At 51.8% G+C, this 19,731-nt stretch overlaps 1 protein-coding gene across 1 annotated transcript in view; it reads left to right on the top strand.

The window, feature by feature from the left end:
* Nucleotides 1-8,159: 8,159 nt before the first annotated feature.
* The window catches only part of LOC140390276 (cytochrome P450 2K1-like), a 62,147-nt gene continuing 50,575 nt past the window's right edge, over nucleotides 8,160-19,731 (top strand). Inside the window, exons 1-3 of the mRNA XM_072475300.1 lie at nucleotides 8,160-8,538; nucleotides 11,797-11,959; nucleotides 13,150-13,299. Coding sequence (XP_072331401.1) covers nucleotides 8,338-8,538; nucleotides 11,797-11,959; nucleotides 13,150-13,299 — 514 coding nt within the window. The 5' untranslated portion in view covers nucleotides 8,160-8,337. The remainder of the gene's footprint in view (nucleotides 8,539-11,796; nucleotides 11,960-13,149; nucleotides 13,300-19,731) is intronic.

Raw genomic sequence — 19,731 nt, 5'->3', positions numbered from 1 at the left:
GCACCCGGGGGAAACCCACGCACACACGGGGAGAACGTGCAGACTCCGCACAGACAGTGACACAAGCCGGGAATCGAACCTGGCACCCTGGAGCTGTGAAGCAATTGTGCTAACCACCATGCTACCATGCTGCCCTATGTGCTGAACAGTGCCCATTACATCACACTGAGAACCTGTTTGCGGGATTGGTAGGAGGCCAACATTTTAGGACTGAGTTTAGGAGGAACTTCTTCACCCAAAGGTTGTGAATCGATGGAATTCCTTGCCCCGTGAAGCAGTAGATGCTCCTTCATTAACTGTTTTAAAGATAAAGACAGATAGTTTTTTGAAGAATAAAGGGATTAAGGGTTCTGGTGTTCGGGCCGGAAAGTGGAGCTGAGTCCACAAAAGATCAGCCATGATCTCATTGAATGGCGGAGCAGGCTCGAGGGGCCAGATGGCCTAAACCTGCTCCTAGTTCTTATGTTCTTATTTCAGCAAATTTGACCTGAGCCAGGCTTACTTGCAGATGAATGTGGACAAGAGGTCACAGGAACCTCTGATAATTGTGACCGACAAGGGCTTGTCCTGGCACCGAAGAACGCCGTTTGGTATCACATCAGCTCCTGCATTGTTTCAAAGGGAAGCGGATCCGATCCTGAGTGGAGTGGGCTGAGTCCAGTGTTCTCGGGACAACATCCTAGTCACTGGAAAATATGAAGAGGAGCAACTGGGAAACTTGGATGCCGCTCTCCAGAGATTGGAAGATGATGGTCTGAGAGTCTGTAAGGACAAGTGTGAGGTCTTCCAATCCTTCATTGAGTACCTGGGACATGTGATTGACTCCACCGGCCTTCACAAATTTCCTTCGAAGATTAAGGCCATCACAGAGGTACCTGCACCTCCTTCCTGAGATCGTTGAATTATTATGGAAGATTTGTCCAAAACTTGGCAACACAACCTCTTCTGCCAGAACAATACATGAAATGGTCAGACCAATGAAACAATTGCCTTTGTTCAGGCCACAGAAGCATCAGTTAAGTCTGCCGCTCTCAAGTACTTTGATCCTACCTTACCCGTTCAGATAGCTTGTGATGCATCTCCTTACGGTGTAGGAGTGGGGGGTCTCCCATCACATGCCATCGGCTAAAGAAAGACCCATTGATGTTGCTTCTCGAACCTCAAGCAAAGCTGAGAGTAAATATACCCAGATTGAACGGGAAACGTCGGGGATCATCTTCGGCATCAAGAAATTCCAGCACTTCCTGAATGGGAGAGAGTTTACATTGCTGACGGACCATCGCCCACTCACTACCATTTTTGGACCACACGTGGGAATTCTGACGCTCGCTGCCAGTAGGATGCAATGATGGGCATTGCTCTTCTCTGCACATACTTACATCATTAATTACCCCCAGTCTAGTTGACATGGTAACACGGACGGACTTCCAAGATTTCCATTTTTTAAAAAATAATTTAGAGTGCCCAATTATTGTTATTTTTTCCAATTACTGGGCAATTTAGCATGGCCAACCCTGCACATCTTTGGGTTGTGGGGGTGAGAACCACGCAGACACGGGGAGAATGTGCAAACTCCAAACGGACAGTCGAATCCGTTGGGAAAGGGAATATTTTGAACATTAAACAAGTGGACAACTCACCAGTCACTCCAAGTCAGTGAGAAAACACACTGGGAATGACCCTGTGCTCTCAGAGGTGATGGGCCTGGTTTTACAAAGTAAGCCTTCAGGACTAAGGCCTAGCCTGAAGCCTGACTTCTCCAGGAGGATGGAGCTCTCAGTTCAGTCAGGGTGTCTTCTATGGGGACTCAGAGTGATTATTCCGCCACCATTGTGGAAACGGGTGTTAGAGAAGCTATATGAGGGCCACTGTGGAGACGTACGCATGAAGGAAATGGCGAGAAGTTATTTCTGGTGGCCGTGACTGGACACGGAAATCGAAGAGAAACGAGAACATGTTCTTCCCCCGTGCGAACCCTGCCACCCTTAGCGCCTCTTCATCCCCGGGAGTGGCCTGAAGAGGCTTGGCAATGCCTGCTTGTGGATTCTGCAGGGCCTTCTGAAGGACACATGTTTTTAGTAACGTTTGATGCTCGTGCTAAATGGCCAGAGGACATCTATCCGAGGAGACCATTCAGCTCCTTGAGTTTGTTCCACTGTCCCGCTCAATCATGGCTGATCTCGATCGTGACTCAATCCACCTGCCTCCCTTTGATTTTTAAAAAAACATATATTTTATTAAAGTTTTCAAACACAATTTTTCCCCCTTACAAATCAAAAAAAACGGTAACATGACAACTGATAGATAACATTGTTTAAATAAAATAGTGAACTAACAAAATAACACAAAATAGTTCTCCCCCCCCGCCCCTTCACCCCATCTAGAACACAAACAATTTACCCCTCCCCCCCTTCCCTCCCCCTCCAACATTGTCGCCTCCGACATTGTCGGGGGTAGGGTCCCCCCTTCTCTGGCCTCGTTAAAGGTTCTTACCAGCAGCGGGGCCAACAAGGCCACGTATTTCCTGTAAAATTCCACCGGGAACCCGTCAGGTCCCGGGGCCTTCCCTGCCTGCATGTTCCCCAGCCCTTTGGTCACCTCGTCCACTCCAATTGGCGCCCCCAGGCCTGCCACCTCCTGCTCCTCCACCCTCGGGAACCTTAGTTGGTCCAGAAACTGCTGCATCCCCTCTTTTAACCTCTCATAAAAGGTCTTGAACACCTCATTTACCTTCCCTGCTCTCCGCACCGTGGTTCCCGTTTCATCCCTAACTCCCCCTATTTCCCTCGCCGCTGTCCTCTTAAGAAGCTGGTGGGCCAACAGGCTACTCGCCTTTTCCCCATATTCATATCTCATCCCCTGTGCCTTCCTCCACTGTGCCTCTGCCCTCCCTGTGGTCAGCAGGCCAAACTCCGTCTGGAGTCGTCTCCTCTCCCTATATAGTCCTTCGTCCGGGGCCTCCGCATATTTTTTATCCACACTCAAAATCTCCCCCAGTAATCTTTCCCTCTCTTTGGCCTCTGTTTTCCCCTTGTGAGCCCTGATGGAGATCAACTCTCCCCTGACCACCGCCTTCAGCGCTTCCCATACTACCCCCACTCGGACCCCCCCATCATCGTTGGCCTCCAGGTACCTTTCGATACATCCCCGCACCCTTCCGCAGACTCCCTCATCCGCCAATAATCCCACATCCAGTCGCCAGAGTGGACGCTGTTCCCTCTCCTCTCCTAGTTCCAGATCCACCCAATGTGGGGCATGGTCTGAAACAGCTATGGCAGAGTACTCCGTTCCTTCCACCCTCGAAATCAGTGACGTTCCCAAAACGAAGAAATCTATCCGGGAGTATACCTTATGGACATGGGAGAAAAAGGAGAACTCTTTGGCCAGCGGCCTAGCAAATATCCACGGATCCACTCCCCCCATTTGGTCCATTAACCCCCTAAGCACCTTAGCCGCTCCCGGCCTTCTTCTGGTCCTGGATCTAGATCTATCTAACCCTGGGTCTAGCACGGTGTTGAAGTCCCCCCCCCATTACCAGGTTTCCTACCTCCAGGTCCGGGATGCGTCCCAGCATCCGCTTCATAAATCCCGCATCATCCCAGTTCGGGGCTTATACGTTGACCAGCACGACCTCCGTTCCCTGCAGTCTGCCACTCACCATCACATATCTGCCCCCGCTGTCCGCTACAATGTTCCTAGCCTTGAACGACACCCGTTTCCCCACCAATATGGCCACCCCTCTATTCTTTGCGTCCAGCCCTGAGTGGAACACCTGTCCCACCCATCCTTTCCTTAACCTAACCTGGTCCGCCACCTTCAGATGCGTCTCTTGAAGCATGGCCATGTCTGCCTTCAGCCCTTTTAAGTGCGCGAACACTCGGGCTCTCTTAATCAGCCCATTTAGGCTTCTCACGTTCCACGTGATCAGCCGGACTGGGGGGCTGCCCGCCCCCATCCCCTGTCGACTAGCCATCACCCTCTCTGGGCCAGTCCCACGTCCCGGTTCCGGGCACCCACCCGTCCCCCAGGCGGCGTATTCCCGCCTCGACCACCTTTTCTCTTACCAGCTCCCTTTCGATCTCAGCAGCAGCAACCCAGTTGTCCCTCCCCCCCGCTAGATCCCCATCTAGCATGGTTACTCCCCCCATATTGCTTCCGAAAGTCAGCTGACTTCAACTGACCCCGGCTTCTCCCGCTCTCTCCTTGACCCCCCCCCCGTGTGAGGAACTCCCATCCTCCTTGCGCCTATCTTCCCGCCATCATCTCTCTGGCGCGGGAAAAGAAAAAGAAACCCCGCGCTTTCTAGAACCATCCCACCCCCCATGGCGCAGCTCCCCCTACAGCCCCGTTCCCATTCCCCATCCCCCGCCTGTGTCTCTTTTTCGCCCCCACCGGCGCCCACATTTCTCAGTGTCCCCCCCTCCCCAATTTACACCTCTATACATCAGCATTGTCGTTTCCCCTCCAACATCAGTCCCTCAGTTCTGGTCCAGTTTCTCTTTTTGAATGAAGGTCCATGCTTCTTCCGACGTTTCAAAATAGTAATGTCTGTCCTGGTGCGTGACCCATAATCGCGCCGGCTGCAACATCCCGAACTTCACTTTCTTCTTGTGTAGCACCTCCTTGGCTCGATTAAAACTCGCCCTCCTTCTCGCCACCTCCGCACTCCAGTCCTGATACACTCGTATCACCGCATTCTCCCATCTGCTACTTCGTACCTTCTTGGCCCATCTCAGAACAACCTCTCTGTCATTGAAGCGGTGAAATCGCACGATCATCGCCCTAGGTGGTTCTCCCACCTTTGGTCTCCTCGCAAGGACCCGATGGGCCCCTTCCACTTCCAAGGGGCCCAAGGGCGCCTCAGCTCCCATTAGCGAGCGTAGCATCGTGCTCGCATAAGCCCCGTCAGCTCCTTCCACTCACTCGGGGAGACCCAGGATCCGGAGGTTCTTTCTCCTTGATCTATTTTCCAGGACTTCAATTCTTTCGATGCACTTCTTATGAAGCGCCTCGTGCATCTGCATTTTGACTGCTAGGCCCAGGATCTCGTCCTCGTTGTCCGTTACCTTCTGCTCCACCACACGGAGCTCTATCTCCTGGGCCTTTTGTGTCTTTTTAAGCCCCTCGATTGCCTGTAGCATCGGGGCCAGCACCTCCTTTTTTAGCAGCTCCACACACCGTCTTAAAAATTCATCCTGGTCTGGTCCCCATGTCGGCTGGGCTCCCTCCTACGCCATCTTGCTCCTTTCTTTCTTCTGCCGCTGCCCTCGAGGAGTCTCCGTGATCTGGCCGCCGCCGCCGATCTTTTTCTTTCCCACTGGGGGCGACTCCCTGTTGCTTCACCCCACACCGGGTTTCGTCGAAATATTTTTTCCCGTTGGGGCTCTTAAAAGAGCCCGAAGGTCCGTCTAAGCTGGAGCCGCCGAAACGTGCGGCTTAGCTGGTCATCGCCGCAACCAGAAGCCCTGCCCCCCTTTGATATACCACAATCCCTTGCGGTCCATGGCTAACTAAGAATGTTAAGGATGGTATACAATTACAAGCAAAGGCACAAAAAGCTGTCAAGGTTAGCGGTAGCCCGGAAGATTGGGAAAATTTCAAGAGACAGCAAAGATTGACGAAGAAAAGGAAGAGGATTAAGATGGGAGCCGAAGAGGTAACAAAGAAGAAATTTTGAAAAACAAGGGAATGACAGAGGCTGTGAGCAAGTATGTTGCGGCTTCGTTGCAGAAGTCACAAAAGACATTACAAGAATAGTAGAAAATCAAGAGGCAAAGGGGACGTAAATTGCCCTAATCCCTCCCCTGAGCCCCATACACTGGCCCCTGAGCCCCATACACTGGCCCCTGCCTCCCGGACCCCAGATACCAGACAGTGCTATCTTCAAATGCACTGAGCAGCTATTGTTGTCCGTTTGGTGTTCTGGCTGATTGTACAGTGCATCATTAGTCCCTTCACACGGATATTGACAGCATAGAAAGAGGGGACCTTCAGCCCATCGTATCTTTGGCGGCCATCAAGCTGCTATCTATTCTAATCCCATTTTCCAGCACTTGGTCCATAACCTTGTGTGCTGTGGCCTTTCAAGTGTTCATCTAAATGCTTCTTAAATGTTATGGGGGTTCGCGCCTCTCCCACCCTTTCAGGCAGTGAGTTCCAGACTCCCACCACCCTCTGGGTGAAAAAGGTTTTCGTCAAATACCCTCTGAATCACCTATCCCTTACCTTAAATCTATTCCTCGGGAAAAGAGGAAAAGTTCTTTCCAATCCACGCTATCTATGCCCCAAACTATTTTACGCACTTCAATCAGGTCCCCCCTCAGTCTTCTATGTTCCGAGGAAAATAGCCCCAACCTATATGGGTGCCACTGTGGCACAGTAGTTAGCACTGCTGCCTCACTGCGTCAGGGACCCAAGTTCGAGTCTGGCCTTGGGTGACTGTGTGGAGTTTTCACTTTCTCCCCGTGTCTGTGTGGGTTTCCTCCACTTGCTCCGGTTTCTTCTCACAGTCTAAAGATCTGCAGATTAGGTGGGGTTGCGGTGGAGAAGGCAAAGGCATTGTGCTCTTTCAAAGGCTCGGTGCAGACTCAATGGGCTGAACGGCCTCCTTCTGCACTGCAGGGATTGTATGAACTTTATGGATTCCATCCAAAATGCATTTGCCCAGGCAACATCCTGGTGAATCTCCGCTGAACCCTCTCTAGGACAATCACATCCTTCCTATGGTGTGGTGACCAGAACTGCACAGAGTGCTGTAGCTGTGACCTAACCAGTGTTTTATACGCTCCATCATAACCTCCCCACTCTGATTTTTTGTGATGTTGACTGAGGGATAAATATTGGCTCTTCTTCGAAATCGTGCCTTGGGATCTTTCCACAATCACCCACGTGGACAGCTAGGTGGGGGGGGCCTCTGTTTCACCTGAAATATGGCGGCCGGATTCTCCGTTTCTGAGTCGAAGTGTTGGCGCCAACGGAGAATGCGTGGACGTTCATGTCAGAAAAATCAGCGTGAAACCCGCACCGATTCTGCTCCCGGTGAGGGGCGAGCACAGGCACCGCATGGAACACCAACGAAACCCACGAAAAACGGCGCAGAATCACTGGATCCATGGTGGACACTCGCAGGGCTGACACTAAGCCGCGCTTAAACAATACACCCCCCCCGACACACACTGATCGGGGCTGAAAAGATGGGACAGGTTGTATTGGAACGTGCCCATAATGCTGATGAGTCGGCTGGGGCCAGCGGACACCCAGGGGGTGCCCTGGGGGGGGGGGGGGGGCAGTTAATTGACCCAGTGCACCAGGTTTAAAGCGGGCTGTCAGCAGCATGCACAGCTGCATGGCTGCCTTGCTGACTGTGGGAATGGTGTAGCGTACCCGTCCACCCCGACCCCACAGCTACCTCCTGGCCAACCCCAGTACTCTCTCCAGCCCTGGCAGAAGGCCCCTGGCCAGTGGCATGGCTGTCGGCGAACTTTGGTGGTGTTGGACACTGACTGTACACCCCCCCTCTCTCTCTCAGAGCAGCCACCACACCAGGTTCATAATTTCTTCGGGAAACCAGCCCATCGGAGGTGGAGAATCGCAGGTGGGCCCACTAATGATATACAACCGGTGTTGCAACGACACGTATTGTGCATCGCATTGACGCCATTTTAGAGGGGCGGCATCGTGATTCGGCGGCAAACCGGCACTGGCCGCGATTTCGGTGTCGGGAGCTATTCTCCGCCTGATCGTACGCCCCGATCTCACCGGTAGCTAAAGGAGAATCCTGCCCGGCGTTGCTGACAGTGCAGCCCTCCCTTAGTAAGGCACTGAAGAATTTTGTGTGCGAGTGGGACTTGAACCAGGTACTTTGCCATTCTGAGGTGCAGCGACAGAAAAAGAGCAGACCTGCAGCTTCAGATCCAGTCTAAATTGTGGGTCCGGATCCAAAACATATTCTCTATTTCTCTCTGTCTGAATGGACTCTGCTAGGCCTCACAGCCTCACTCCCAGGGGAACGCAGTCCAGCACGTCACGGTTTCCCTGTTCAAGGTCAAACGCTATTGAATATCGGAAACTGTAAGGTCAGAGTCCTGTGCAATAATCTGTTCAGTTAAAGTATAACTGTCTGGACAGGGAAGGTGTGGGTTAAAATCCCTCTGCTCGACGACTAAGGAATTTGAGAGGGTTGCTTGGCAATCATTAAGAAAGGGGAGGGACAGGAGGACCAAACCAGACGATAAGATCAGAAAATATTCTTATATCCCAGTTTTACTGGCGTTCCATTTTAAAGTAGACAAGACCAGTTCAGAGCAGGATTCTCATTTCCCTGTTTCTGGTTTGCATATGATGTCTGCCTCCAGTATCTGCCCCACAGACTACACATTGGGCCTACTGGCCTTAACGCTGCTCCTTGTCCTGCTGGTTTCCCTCGTACGGCGTAAGGGCGGAGAGGGAGACAACCTCCCTCCCGGACCCAGTCCCCTACCCCTGATCGGCAACCTGCACCAACTGGACCTCAAGAGGCTGCACTGGTCTCTCATGCAGGTTAGTGAGAATCTTTCCCTGAGGACTGCGGGGCACCGGGGATTTACCAGTTACACATCCCAAGGAGATGTGCTGGGGGTGGAGGGGTTGGGGAAGGGATGTGGGGGGGCTCTGAAATAAGGAAAGGGCAGACCTTGAGATGAAGCACATCTTTGATGATTTTTAAATGTGTGGTCTGTAATCTGAGAGTCTGCAATCTGAGACACTGTAACCTGAGGGACTGCAATTTGAGAGCATATGATCTGAGAATCTGTGATTTGAGAGTCTTTGATCTGAGAGTCTTTGATCTGAGTGCCTGTAATGTGAGAGTCTGTGATCAGAGAGTCTGAAATATGAGAGTCTGTGATCAGAGAGAATCTGATTTGAGTGTCTGCGATCAGAGAGTCTGTGATCAGAGTCTGTGATCAGAGAGCCTGTGATCTGAGAGTCTGGATATGTGCATCTCTGACTTGTAAGTCTGTGATTCTGGATCCGTGAACTGTGGTTCTGAATCTGTGATCTGTGAGTCTGTGATCTCTTGTCTGAAATTCTGTGATCTAAGTCTGCTGTCTGTGATCTGAGATTTTGTGATTTGAGATTTTATGATCTGAGAGTCTCTCATCAGTGAGTCTATTATCTGTGAATTGTGATCAGAGAGTCTGTTATTTGTGATCTGAAATGTTATGATCTGTGATCTGAGAGTCTCTGATCTGTGAACCTGTGATCTGTGAGTCTCTTTTTGTGATCTGAGATTTTGTGGACTGTGAGTCAGTGATCGGAGAGTCTCTGATCTGTGAATCTGTGGTTCCTGATCAGTGATCCGGTAGTCTGTTATCTGTGATCTGAGATTTTGTGATCTGTGAGCCTGTGATCGGAGGTTCTCTGAGTCTGTGATCTGAGATTCTCTGAGCCTGTGATCTGAGATTCTGTGAGTCGGTGATCTGAAATTCTGAGGGTGTGATGTCTGGTTCCTAATTGGACTGTGACTGAACCAAATGGGAGGAGAAAGAAAATTGCAAAATAATGTCACTTCACAAGGAGTTGGGCAAGGCAAGTGTGCTAGTGAACATTTACTTTAATCAACGACACGTGTAAAAATTACTTGGTCAAAAAATATCACCTGCGGGATTCTCTGTCGGCGAGATCCACTGCTTTGCCGGCAGTGCCCCACGCAATTTATTATGGCCAATTCACCGAACCTGCACATCTTTGGACTGTGGGAGGAAACCGGAGGAAACCCACGCAGACACGGGGAGAACTTGCAGACTCCGCACAGACATTGACCCAGCGGGGAATCGAACTTGGGATCCTGGAGCTGTGGAGCAACTGTGCAAACCACTGTGCTTCTGTGCTGTCCTGCAGCACGGTAGCACAGTGTTCAGCCAATTAATTACACCAAGGGGAGAAGGCTCCTAACAAGTGATAGTGACAGTAAAGCTTCCTGAATTTTTCTGAGTTATGTAGATAATTAATTACATTGAGGAGACAGAGATGAATTGAAATGAAAATCGCTTATTGTCACAAGTAGGCTTCAAATGAAGTGACTGTGAAAAGCCCCTAGTCGCCACATTCCGGCGCCTGTTCGGGGAGGCTGGTACGGGAATTGAACCGTGCTGCTGGCCTGCCTTGGTCTGCTTTAAAAGCCAGCTATTTAGCCCAGTGTGCTAAACCTGCCTCTGAAAGTGTGAAAGAAGGAAGGTTGCATTGATAGTGTTTTTCACGGCCACTCGTTCAGTGCTCCACAGCCAATGAAGTGTATTCTGTCACTGTTGTAGGAAATCTAGCCGCCAATTTGCACAGCAAGATCCCACTGGCAGCAATGTGATAATCAGATAATCTGATTTATGTGATGTTGATTGAGGGATACAAATTGAGCGGGACACCAGGGGATAACTCCCCTGCCCTTCAAAAGGCCAGAGTGCATCAGGAATGGGAAAAGGGCCTCTCAGTAAATATTCCCGGAGAACCAAAGGGTTTGTTGGTTGGTTCCACTGAATTCGAAAGCGAACGTCACTTCCTGGGCCAGCATTTGTTGCCCATTCGTAACTGACCTTGAACTGAGTGGCGTGTTCAGCTATTTCAGAGGGGCAGCTAAGTGTCAGCCACATTGCTGTGTGAATCTGGGGTCATGTGCAGGCCAGATTGGGTAAGGACAGCAGATTTCCTTCCCTAAAGGTTTTTCACGAAAAGCAACTCATGGTCATCGCGGGACTTTTAATTCCGGATTTTTATTGAATTCAAATCTAGTGGCGGTGGGATTAGAACCCAGGTCCCCGGAACATTACCCTGGGTCTCTGGATTACTCATCCAGTGACAATGCCACTACTCCACTGCCTCTCCAGTATGTTGGAGTCTGGGCGTTAACAGGACCTGCCGCCCAGCAAAATAGTTTGGCTTGCTTGGTGACTGATCCATCCGTCAAAAAACAAATTCCAGTCGGTTTACAAGGATTATCGGTGCACCGGAGCTGATTTGTGATATTAAGGAGGTTGAGGAGATGGAGGGTGCGAATTAATGCCCAGAAAACAGAGGCTTGTTTTGGGAACATACAGCAGGGTGTTTCTTGGCGTCTGCAGCGTCAAGAACAACCCCATTTTCAAACTAGACGGTTGTTTTGCCCTCAACGAGGAATGGCCTGCCGAGGCCACACTTACCTCACTCCCTGTACTGACCAGCTCAGCTCATCAGTGCAGGAAGAGTTCAGGGAGCCAGTTTTAAATGCCGCTCCGAACTCTTAAACCACCCCCCCCATACTCCCCACTGCAGCCTCATTACCCCCCAGTGCCCCAACGCATCTCTCAGGGGATCTTCGGGACCCCTCACTCCACCTCTCAAAGGCAGGACACCCCAGACCTGATACCTGGCAACCTGTCGCCTGGGGACCTTGGCACTGCCAGCCTGGCATCCTGATATTGCCCCTGCCTGCTTGGCAGTGCCACCCAGACACCCTGGGTGACAAAGCCAGTGTCCCAGGTGCCCGAGTGGCAGCGGGAGTGCCAGGGTACCACCCTGCCCAGAGCTCAACCACCCGAGGGCCTCCAATGGCCCAGGAGGCCATTTGATCACAACTGAAATCCAATGTTTATTGGGGCGATCCCGGGTTATGGTGGTTGTGAATCGACGATGATTCTGAGGCGTTAACTTTCACCAGATTGAGGGACTGGGCTTTGAGGCTCAATCAGTTGTTAGTTTCCTCTCTGTTTTTCCCACAACTCGTTCTTCACTTTCGCTCACGAGAAAGGACAATTCAACCTAATTAAAGCTCTCTCTCTCCTTTAGCTCTCAGAGAAATACGGAAGTGTATTTTCAGTGGTGCTTGGGGCACAGAAGGCAGTGGTGCTGGCGGGCTATGACACGGTGAAGGAGGCTCTTGTGGACCATGCTGATCAATTCGCCGGGAGGCCACACATTCCGATCTTTGACCAATATTCGTTCCGATGTGGTAATTGACATTTGTGTAATGATATGTATATCGGTACGCCTGTGAAGGATTAATTATTACATCTCAGTGTAATTCAACACTAGAGGGCACCACCAGCTCACAGAATAAATACAGACCACAGGGAATGTTAGCAAAGGAGAAGTATTGATCACAGCACGAGGAGTAGTTTAGATCAGAGAGAGAGTTAACACGAGGTCATCATTAGTTAATACGAGATTATAGATTACTGTTTAACAGATTCAACCTTACTTTATTAGTAGTTATAGCTCAGTAGTGTGTGTGAACTTTATTTGATTAATCGTTATTCCATAAATTAGTTTTGCTTCAATCTAAAGATTGGTGGTTTCTTCATCATCAACTCATCAGACCATTCCTGACCACAAGGCAAAGAATAACAACATATTACCACAAACTGTAACATAAACATTTGAACCTGTGTTTTTCTTGCGTTGTTTCCTCGGCTCAATCAGTTTGTTGCATCGCAGATATCAAAGTGGGATGGAAGACTGCGGAATTGAGCTATGGCTCATTGACCGCCTTCTCTCTCAGCTCGTTAGTAGCCAAGGGCCGGATGTTACTGTCCCCACCGCAGGTCCCGTCCCCACCCTCACCCCAAGAACTTAGCTTGGGGGGGGGGGGGGAATGGAAGGGTAACCTAAAATATGCCAGGTGGGTATCCCAGCACCTTCCTGCGCACCCCTACCTGGTCTTCATAATACAGGAGGTGTGGCAGAGGCACCTCCTAGCGTGCTGGTCCTTTGACCTATTGAGGCCTATAATTGGCCAATTATTGTCCAATTAAGGCCAATTCAAACTGCCTCCCGTGACCATTGGATAATGATGGGGAGGGGAGTGAAGAGAAGGCCGCTTTTCTTAACATAACTGGTTAAAAGGTGGGAATGGATGCGGAGAGGGTGTTCCACCACATGGGGGCACACACTCCCTCCCACCCAAGGTGTTACCCCGCCACTAGATCATTTGGACATTCTGAATTCTCCCTCAGTGTACCTGAACAGGTGCCGGAATGTGGTGACTAGGAGCTTTTCACAGTAACCTCATTGCAGTATAAACGTAAACCTACCTGTGACAATAAGGATTATGTTTATTATTATATGAATGAAAATGATTTCCATTCACATACGCTCCCATTCTATGCAATATTTGATCAGCTGCTGTTGTGCCACTTCTAGGTATTACATTCAGTGACGGGAAGCAATGGCAGGACACACGAAGGTTTGTGATATCAAAACTCCGTGACTTTGGGATGGGCAAGAAATCCATTGAAGACAAGATTGCTGAAGAGGTCAACTTCCTTGTGAACATCCTTGAGAGCCATAAAGGTGAGCACTTTGTGTGTCAGGCACGTGAAGTGTTGCAATTAATTATTCATTCAAAATTCTCATCTAGGGGTGGCACGGTGGCACAATGGTTAGCACTGCTGCCTATGGCACCGAGGACCCGGGTTCAATCCCGGCCCCGGGTTACTGTCCATGTGGAGTTTGCACATTCTCCCCGTGTCTGTGTGGGTTTCACCCCCACAACCCAATGATGTGCAGGTTAGGTGGATTGGCCGCACTATATTGCCCCTTAATTGGAAAAAAAGAATTGGGTACACGAAGATTAAGAAAAAAAAAAAGAAATTCTCATCTGCACAAATGAGTTTCACTGGAATCATAGTTGTCATAGAATTTACAGTGCAGAAGGAGGCCATTCAGCCCATCGAATCTGCACCGGCTCTTGAAAAGAGCACCCCACCTAAGCCCACACCTCCACCCTAGCCCCATGACCCAGTAACCCCACCCAACACTAAACGCAATTTTGGACACTAAGGGCAATTTAGCATTCCCAATCCACCTAACCTTTTGGACTGTGGGAGGAAACCGGAGCACCCGGAGGAAACCCACGCAAACATAGGGAGAACGTGCAGACTCTGCACAGACAGTGACCCAAGCCGGGAATCGAACCTGGGACTGGAGCTTTGAAGCTATTGTGACTAACCACTGTGCTACCGTGCTGCCCGAATGAAACAGAACTTCCTCAAACTGCATTGAGACAGTTAAATTGGTGCAGTCAAACTTTTAAAAAATATATGTTCATTAAGGCATTGATAAATAAACATCAAACAAACCACAACCTGGAGGAAAAAAGATAACCAACAGGTAATAAGCAGGAGGTCAAAGCACAACTCAATAAATAGCCGACAACCGCACCCCACCCTCCCTCCCATACCCCCCACCCTCTCTGCCTCCACTTTTTCCAGTTAACCCTAATACCCCCCACCCCCCATTCCCCTGTCCCTCTGCTAACTTAACTGTCCTGGAAGAAGTCAATGAATGATTTCCATCTCCGGGTGAACCCTTCCATCGACCCCCTTAAGGCGAATTTAATGTTCTCCAATCTAAGGAAATCCGTGAGGTCGCTCACCCATACCTCTGGTTTCGGAGGCTCCGTGTCCCTCCACGGAACAAGATCCGTCTCCGGGCTACGAGAGGGGCAAAGGCCAGGACGTCAGCCTCTCGATTCCCCCCCCCCCCCTGGACTCCCGGGTCATCTGACACTCCAAACTTTGCCAACTCTGGACTCGGAACCCCCTTCCCCTCAGTACCTCTGCCATCCCGTCAGCGAACCCCCGCTAAAATCCCTGCAGCTTCAGACAGGCCCAAAATATGTGAACAAGATTCGCGGGCCCCAACACACACCGTACACACCTATCCCCCACCCCCTCAAAGAACAAACTCATTCCGGACACCGTCATATGCGCTCTATGGACGTAACTGAACAATAAATTGAATGGTACTCAGAGTGGCACACGCATAGGACCCATTCACCCTCCTCAAGGCTTCCTCCCATAATCCAGCCTCCAGCTGTTCCAGCAACTCCCCTGCAGGAGGCACCGGTACGGGACCCAGCACCCCCTCCTCCCTCGGAGTGCCCGATGGCCACCCGGGCATCTCTATGGGACGGGAGTGCAAGCGGAGCCATCCCCCAAGGCTCCACCCCCCCGGCAATCTGGCGCTGCCAGTCCTGGTGGCCTGCTCTGGTATCGACCAGGGTCTGAACATGGAGCTCAGGGAGTGGGCCATCCCAGCGATGCTGGCCAGCACCTGGCCAATGGTGCCGATGCTCTGGGCCATGGCCTTCTGGACTGGGCCATGTCCTGCTGGGACTGGGCCACACTGAGGAGTGCCACTGCAATCTGCAGCTGGCTCTGGCACATGGCTGCCTGTGAGTGGGGAGCCATGGCCCCCACCTGCACAGGTATCCCCAGGCCTTGCATAACCCGACCCATGTCCAACACCTTTGCCCCCAGTGCTTTCACCGCAGACGACACCTGTGCGGTTTCAGCCTGGGTGGCACGCATGACCGGCCCCACTCCCTGAAGGCGGTTGGACTCCTCCACCTGGGCCCGCAGGTGCTGGAAGCCGGCCATCATCCCCTCCTCTAGTCCCTGGGTCTCTGACTGCACCGGAACTATGGGTGTGAGTGGATATTCCAGGAACCCGGGACCCGTCCGGGCGGCAGCTCGTTAGCTGGGGCCGGACTGCCCTCCGACCTTCCGGGCCATCGGCTGCTCCTACCTCCACCTGCTGTACCGGAGCGGCTGTGTGGTGCGCACCAGCAAGTGTCCCAGAAGCTTCCTCACTAAAGAGCCCAGCTGAAGAGATAATCTCTGAGATGGTGGAGGGTGTAGGAGACAGCAGTGGCACAAAGTCTATGTCCTCATCGGACCCGAAGTCCGGGGTCTCCGGTGTCGTGGTGTGCTCTGTGTCTGTCCCCTGTGTTTCCGTCCCCTGGGTCATAGTTTCCTGGCTCGACTCAGCTGGATGGCTGTTGTTACGGATGCCCTCCCCGTCGGTGCTTGGATCCCTGGGGGACACCGGCCCCCTGGTTGGGGGCGGGGTCACCGGCTGGACTGGGACCATCGCCGCTGGCCTTGCAAGACACAAGACAGCATGCATGGTTAGACAGAGGGATGGGGGTGAGGCGTGAGGTGGGGAGGGGGAGGTGTGAGCGTGGTGGGGTGAGGAGGTGGGGTGAGGGGGGATGGGGTGAGGGGGTGAGGTGCGGGGGTGGTGTGAGGGGGTGGGTAGAGGGGGTGGGGTGGGCACATACAAGCAGGGGTTCTCACTTGGTGGCGCACCTCCGAGCTCCGCATCGGCAACCTCCCTTTCCTCCGGCCCGCCAACAATGTCCTCGGCTCAGCCTCAGTGAGGGGATGCAGTTCTGGTGGTTCTCCCCCGGTCTTCTCCCACTCCCAACGGTTATGCACAGACTTTTCCTGGGGGCATGCAGCCCAGGGTGTGTGGTCTCTGATGGCATCAGAGCACTGGGCACCCAGCATTGCGGCTGGCATGTGTGGGTGCCGCCATGTTGGTCAGGATGGGGGTCCGACCGTCCCCCTGGGAAGGGGTGGGGGGGGCAGGTCACATGTCTGTGGGGTGTATGGGGGTTGGTGCCAGGGGCACAGTGCTGGGTACTCACCCTGGCTCCCCTGAGGAGGTCAGGCAGCTTCTTTCGGCACTGGTCTGCAGTGCGGGCCACCTCGCTGACGGCGCTGACGGCGTCTGCCACTTCCGCCCAGGCACGCCGAACAATGGCGCCTGCTGTCCTGCGTCCCGGCCCAAGGTACAACACCAGCCTCCTCTCCTCCACGGCGTCCAAGAGAGTGTCCAGCTTGCCGTCCCTAAATCACGGGGCCGCTCGTCTGGCGGCCATCTTGCCTGCAACGCTGAGTGTGGGGGGGGGAGAATGTTAATCAGCTGCCGCGGCGTCGCGTCAATGATGCAACCCGCCTATCGGCGGCCGCTCCCTCGGTCGCTTTCCGTTGCACCCGTGCTAGCCCCTTGTGGCCCGTTTAATTGCTCCTCCTGGAGGCCCGATGATGCCTCATGAAACTCCACCATTTTCGCAACGGCGTCAACTCTTAGCCACATTATCAGAGAATCCAGTCCCAAATCTCCAAACCTCTCATTCTCCACCCACTGCCAACCCTGAAAACCCCCATCCAGTTCCCCCAGAGCGAACCTGTGACTCCCACAGATCGGGGCCCAAACTGAGGCCCCCTGAGGCCTCAAGTGCTGTCCCCACTGTCCCGAGACGCTTAGGGCTGCCATTACTAGAGGTCTTGTAGAGTATCTGGCTGACGAGAACGGCAGAGGCACCATCAACAGCACTCCCAATCTAGTACCCTTACAAGAGGCTGCCTCCATCCGTTCCCAAACCGACACCTCCCCCACTACCACGACCCGCTTTCTTTACCATGGCTATATTTGCCGCCCAATAATAATTCATTAAATTTGGCAGGGCCAACTCGCCCCCCCTCACCTTCGCTCCAACAACGCCTTCTTTACCCGAGGGGCCTTCCCCGCCCACACAAATCCCAATATCAACGAGTTAACCTTTTTGAAAAAGGCCTTGGGGATAAAAAATGGGAGGTTCTGGAATACAAACAAAAACCTCGGGAGCACCGTTATCCTTAGACTGCACCCGCTCCACCAATGACAACGGAAGCAAATCCCACCTTTTAAATTCACCCCTCATTTGCTCCACCAACTGAGCCAGATTCAACCTGTGTAGTTGCTCCCACCCCCGCGCCACCTGAATACCGAAAACACGCCCCAACACGCTTAAACGACAACTTGCCCAATCTCCTCTCCTGCCCCCTCGCCTGAATCGGAAAGACTTCACTCTTCCCCATGTTTAAAACTTACCGAATTTCACCAAAATGTCCATAACATCCCCGATGCTTTCCAATGTGTCCGATATATACAATAGCAGGTCGTCCGCATATAGGGACACCCTGTGCTTTTCAGGATGGCACCGTGGAGCTGTGGTTAGCACTGCTGCCTATGGCGCTGAGGACACGAGTTCGATCTTGGCCTCGGGTCACTGCCTGTGTGGAGTTTTCATATTCTCCCTGTTAAGTTAGACACAACTATACACAAGCTCCCCGTGGCTATACTGAAAAACCACGCTGCCGCTGACTTCACTCGTACATGCTCACAATTGTTAAGCGCATCCCTACGTATAATCAAACAGGAATATGCTTACAACAACACTCTGAAACAGACAGGAACGTGAAATTCAAAACACAAACACATCGGATGGATTGAATAGGGGAACAGTCTTGAGGGACCGAATGGCCTACTTCTGCTCCTGCTTTGTCGGCCTGTAAGAACCCGGCAGATTTTAACTCCCAGTGATGTCGATAAAAATCAAATCTGGATCAACCTCATAACGTGCGATCCCCCTGCAACGTTGGTTTTGGGCGCGCATCATTACGGCGATGAGAGGAGGGGTAGTGAGGTACCCTCAATAACGACGCTTAGAGTGTAAACGGTAAAGAAGGCTTTAATAGACTAAGAACTATGCTAGAGTCGAGACGTGTGCTAGCTGCTGCACAGCCCACAAGGCAGTCCCTTATATATGGCTCACAGATGGGCGGAGCCAGAGGCGGAGTCCCCAGGGTTCCAAGCCCGGTCTTAAAGGGGACATCACCTTACATGATGACAAGGCAGTAACCGTTCATCACAGGTAGAAAATGGCTTCCCAAGGCAACTGCTCCAGGTCTGACTGTAACAGGGTGTAGAGAGAGTTTATAATGCTGGCCGTATTATCTGAATGCTGAAATTTTCCATCCACTCCCGTCAGCAGGATCATTAAGTACATGAAAAGAAAAGGAAATAAAAGAAAATACATAATAGGGCAACACAAGGTACGCAATGTGACTACATAAACATCGGCATCGGGTGAAGCATACAGGGGTGTAGTATTAACGAGGTCAGTTCATAAGCGGGTCGTTTAGGAGTCTGGTAACAGCGGGGAAGAAGCTGTTTTTGAGTTTGTTCGTGCGTGTTCTCAGACCTCTGTACCTCCTGCCCGATGGAAGAAGTTGGAAGAGTGAGTAAGCCGGGTGGGAGGGGTCTTTGATTATGCTGCCTGCTTTCCCCAGGCAGCGGGAGGTATAGATGGAGTGAATGGATGGGAGGCAGGTTCGTGTGATGGACTGGGCGGTGTTCACGACTCTCTGAAGTTTCTTGCGGTCTTGTGCCAAGCAGTTGCCCTATCAGGCTGTGATGCAGATATATCGGATGCTTTCTTGTTTTTTAATCAACATTTTATTGAGGTATTTTTGGTTTACGACAAAATAAACAATATACATAAGTCTATAAACGTAGTGCAAAAAGCCATCTCCCTCCCTTACAGGTCCCACCTTTATTAACCCCCTACTCTAAACTAAACTAACCCCCTTCTGCTGACGATTAATTTTCTTGACAAAAGGTTGCCACCTCCGGGCGAACCCTAACAGTGACCCTCTCAAAGCGAACTTGATTTTTCCCAAACAGAGAAAGCTAGCCATGTCCGATAGCCAGGTCTCCGACTTCGGGGTCTTTGAGTCCATCCAAGCTAATAGTATCCGTCTCTGGGCTAGCAGGGAAGCAAAGGCCAGAACGTCTGCCTCTTTCTCCTCCTGGATTCCTGGATCTTCCGACACCCCGAAGATCGCCACATCCGGACTCAGCGCCACCCTTGTTTTTAACACCGTGGACATGACGTCTGCAAACGCCTGCCAGAATCCCCTGAGCTTTGGGCATGCCCAGAACATACGGACATGGTTCGCCGGCCCCCCCGCACACCTTGCACACCTGTCTTCTACACCAAAGAATCTGCTCATCCGGGCTGCAGTCATGTGAGCCCGGTGAACGACCTTGAACTGTATCAGGCTGAGCCTGGTGCGTGTTGTGGAGGCATCCGCCCAGAGACAATCCTCT

The sequence above is a fragment of the Scyliorhinus torazame genome, chromosome 14 (assembly GCF_047496885.1).
Source record: "Scyliorhinus torazame isolate Kashiwa2021f chromosome 14, sScyTor2.1, whole genome shotgun sequence".
Lineage (NCBI taxonomy): Eukaryota > Metazoa > Chordata > Chondrichthyes > Carcharhiniformes > Scyliorhinidae > Scyliorhinus > Scyliorhinus torazame.
The sequence above is the reverse complement of the archived record's forward strand: the minus strand, read 5'-3'. Positions and strand labels throughout refer to the sequence as shown.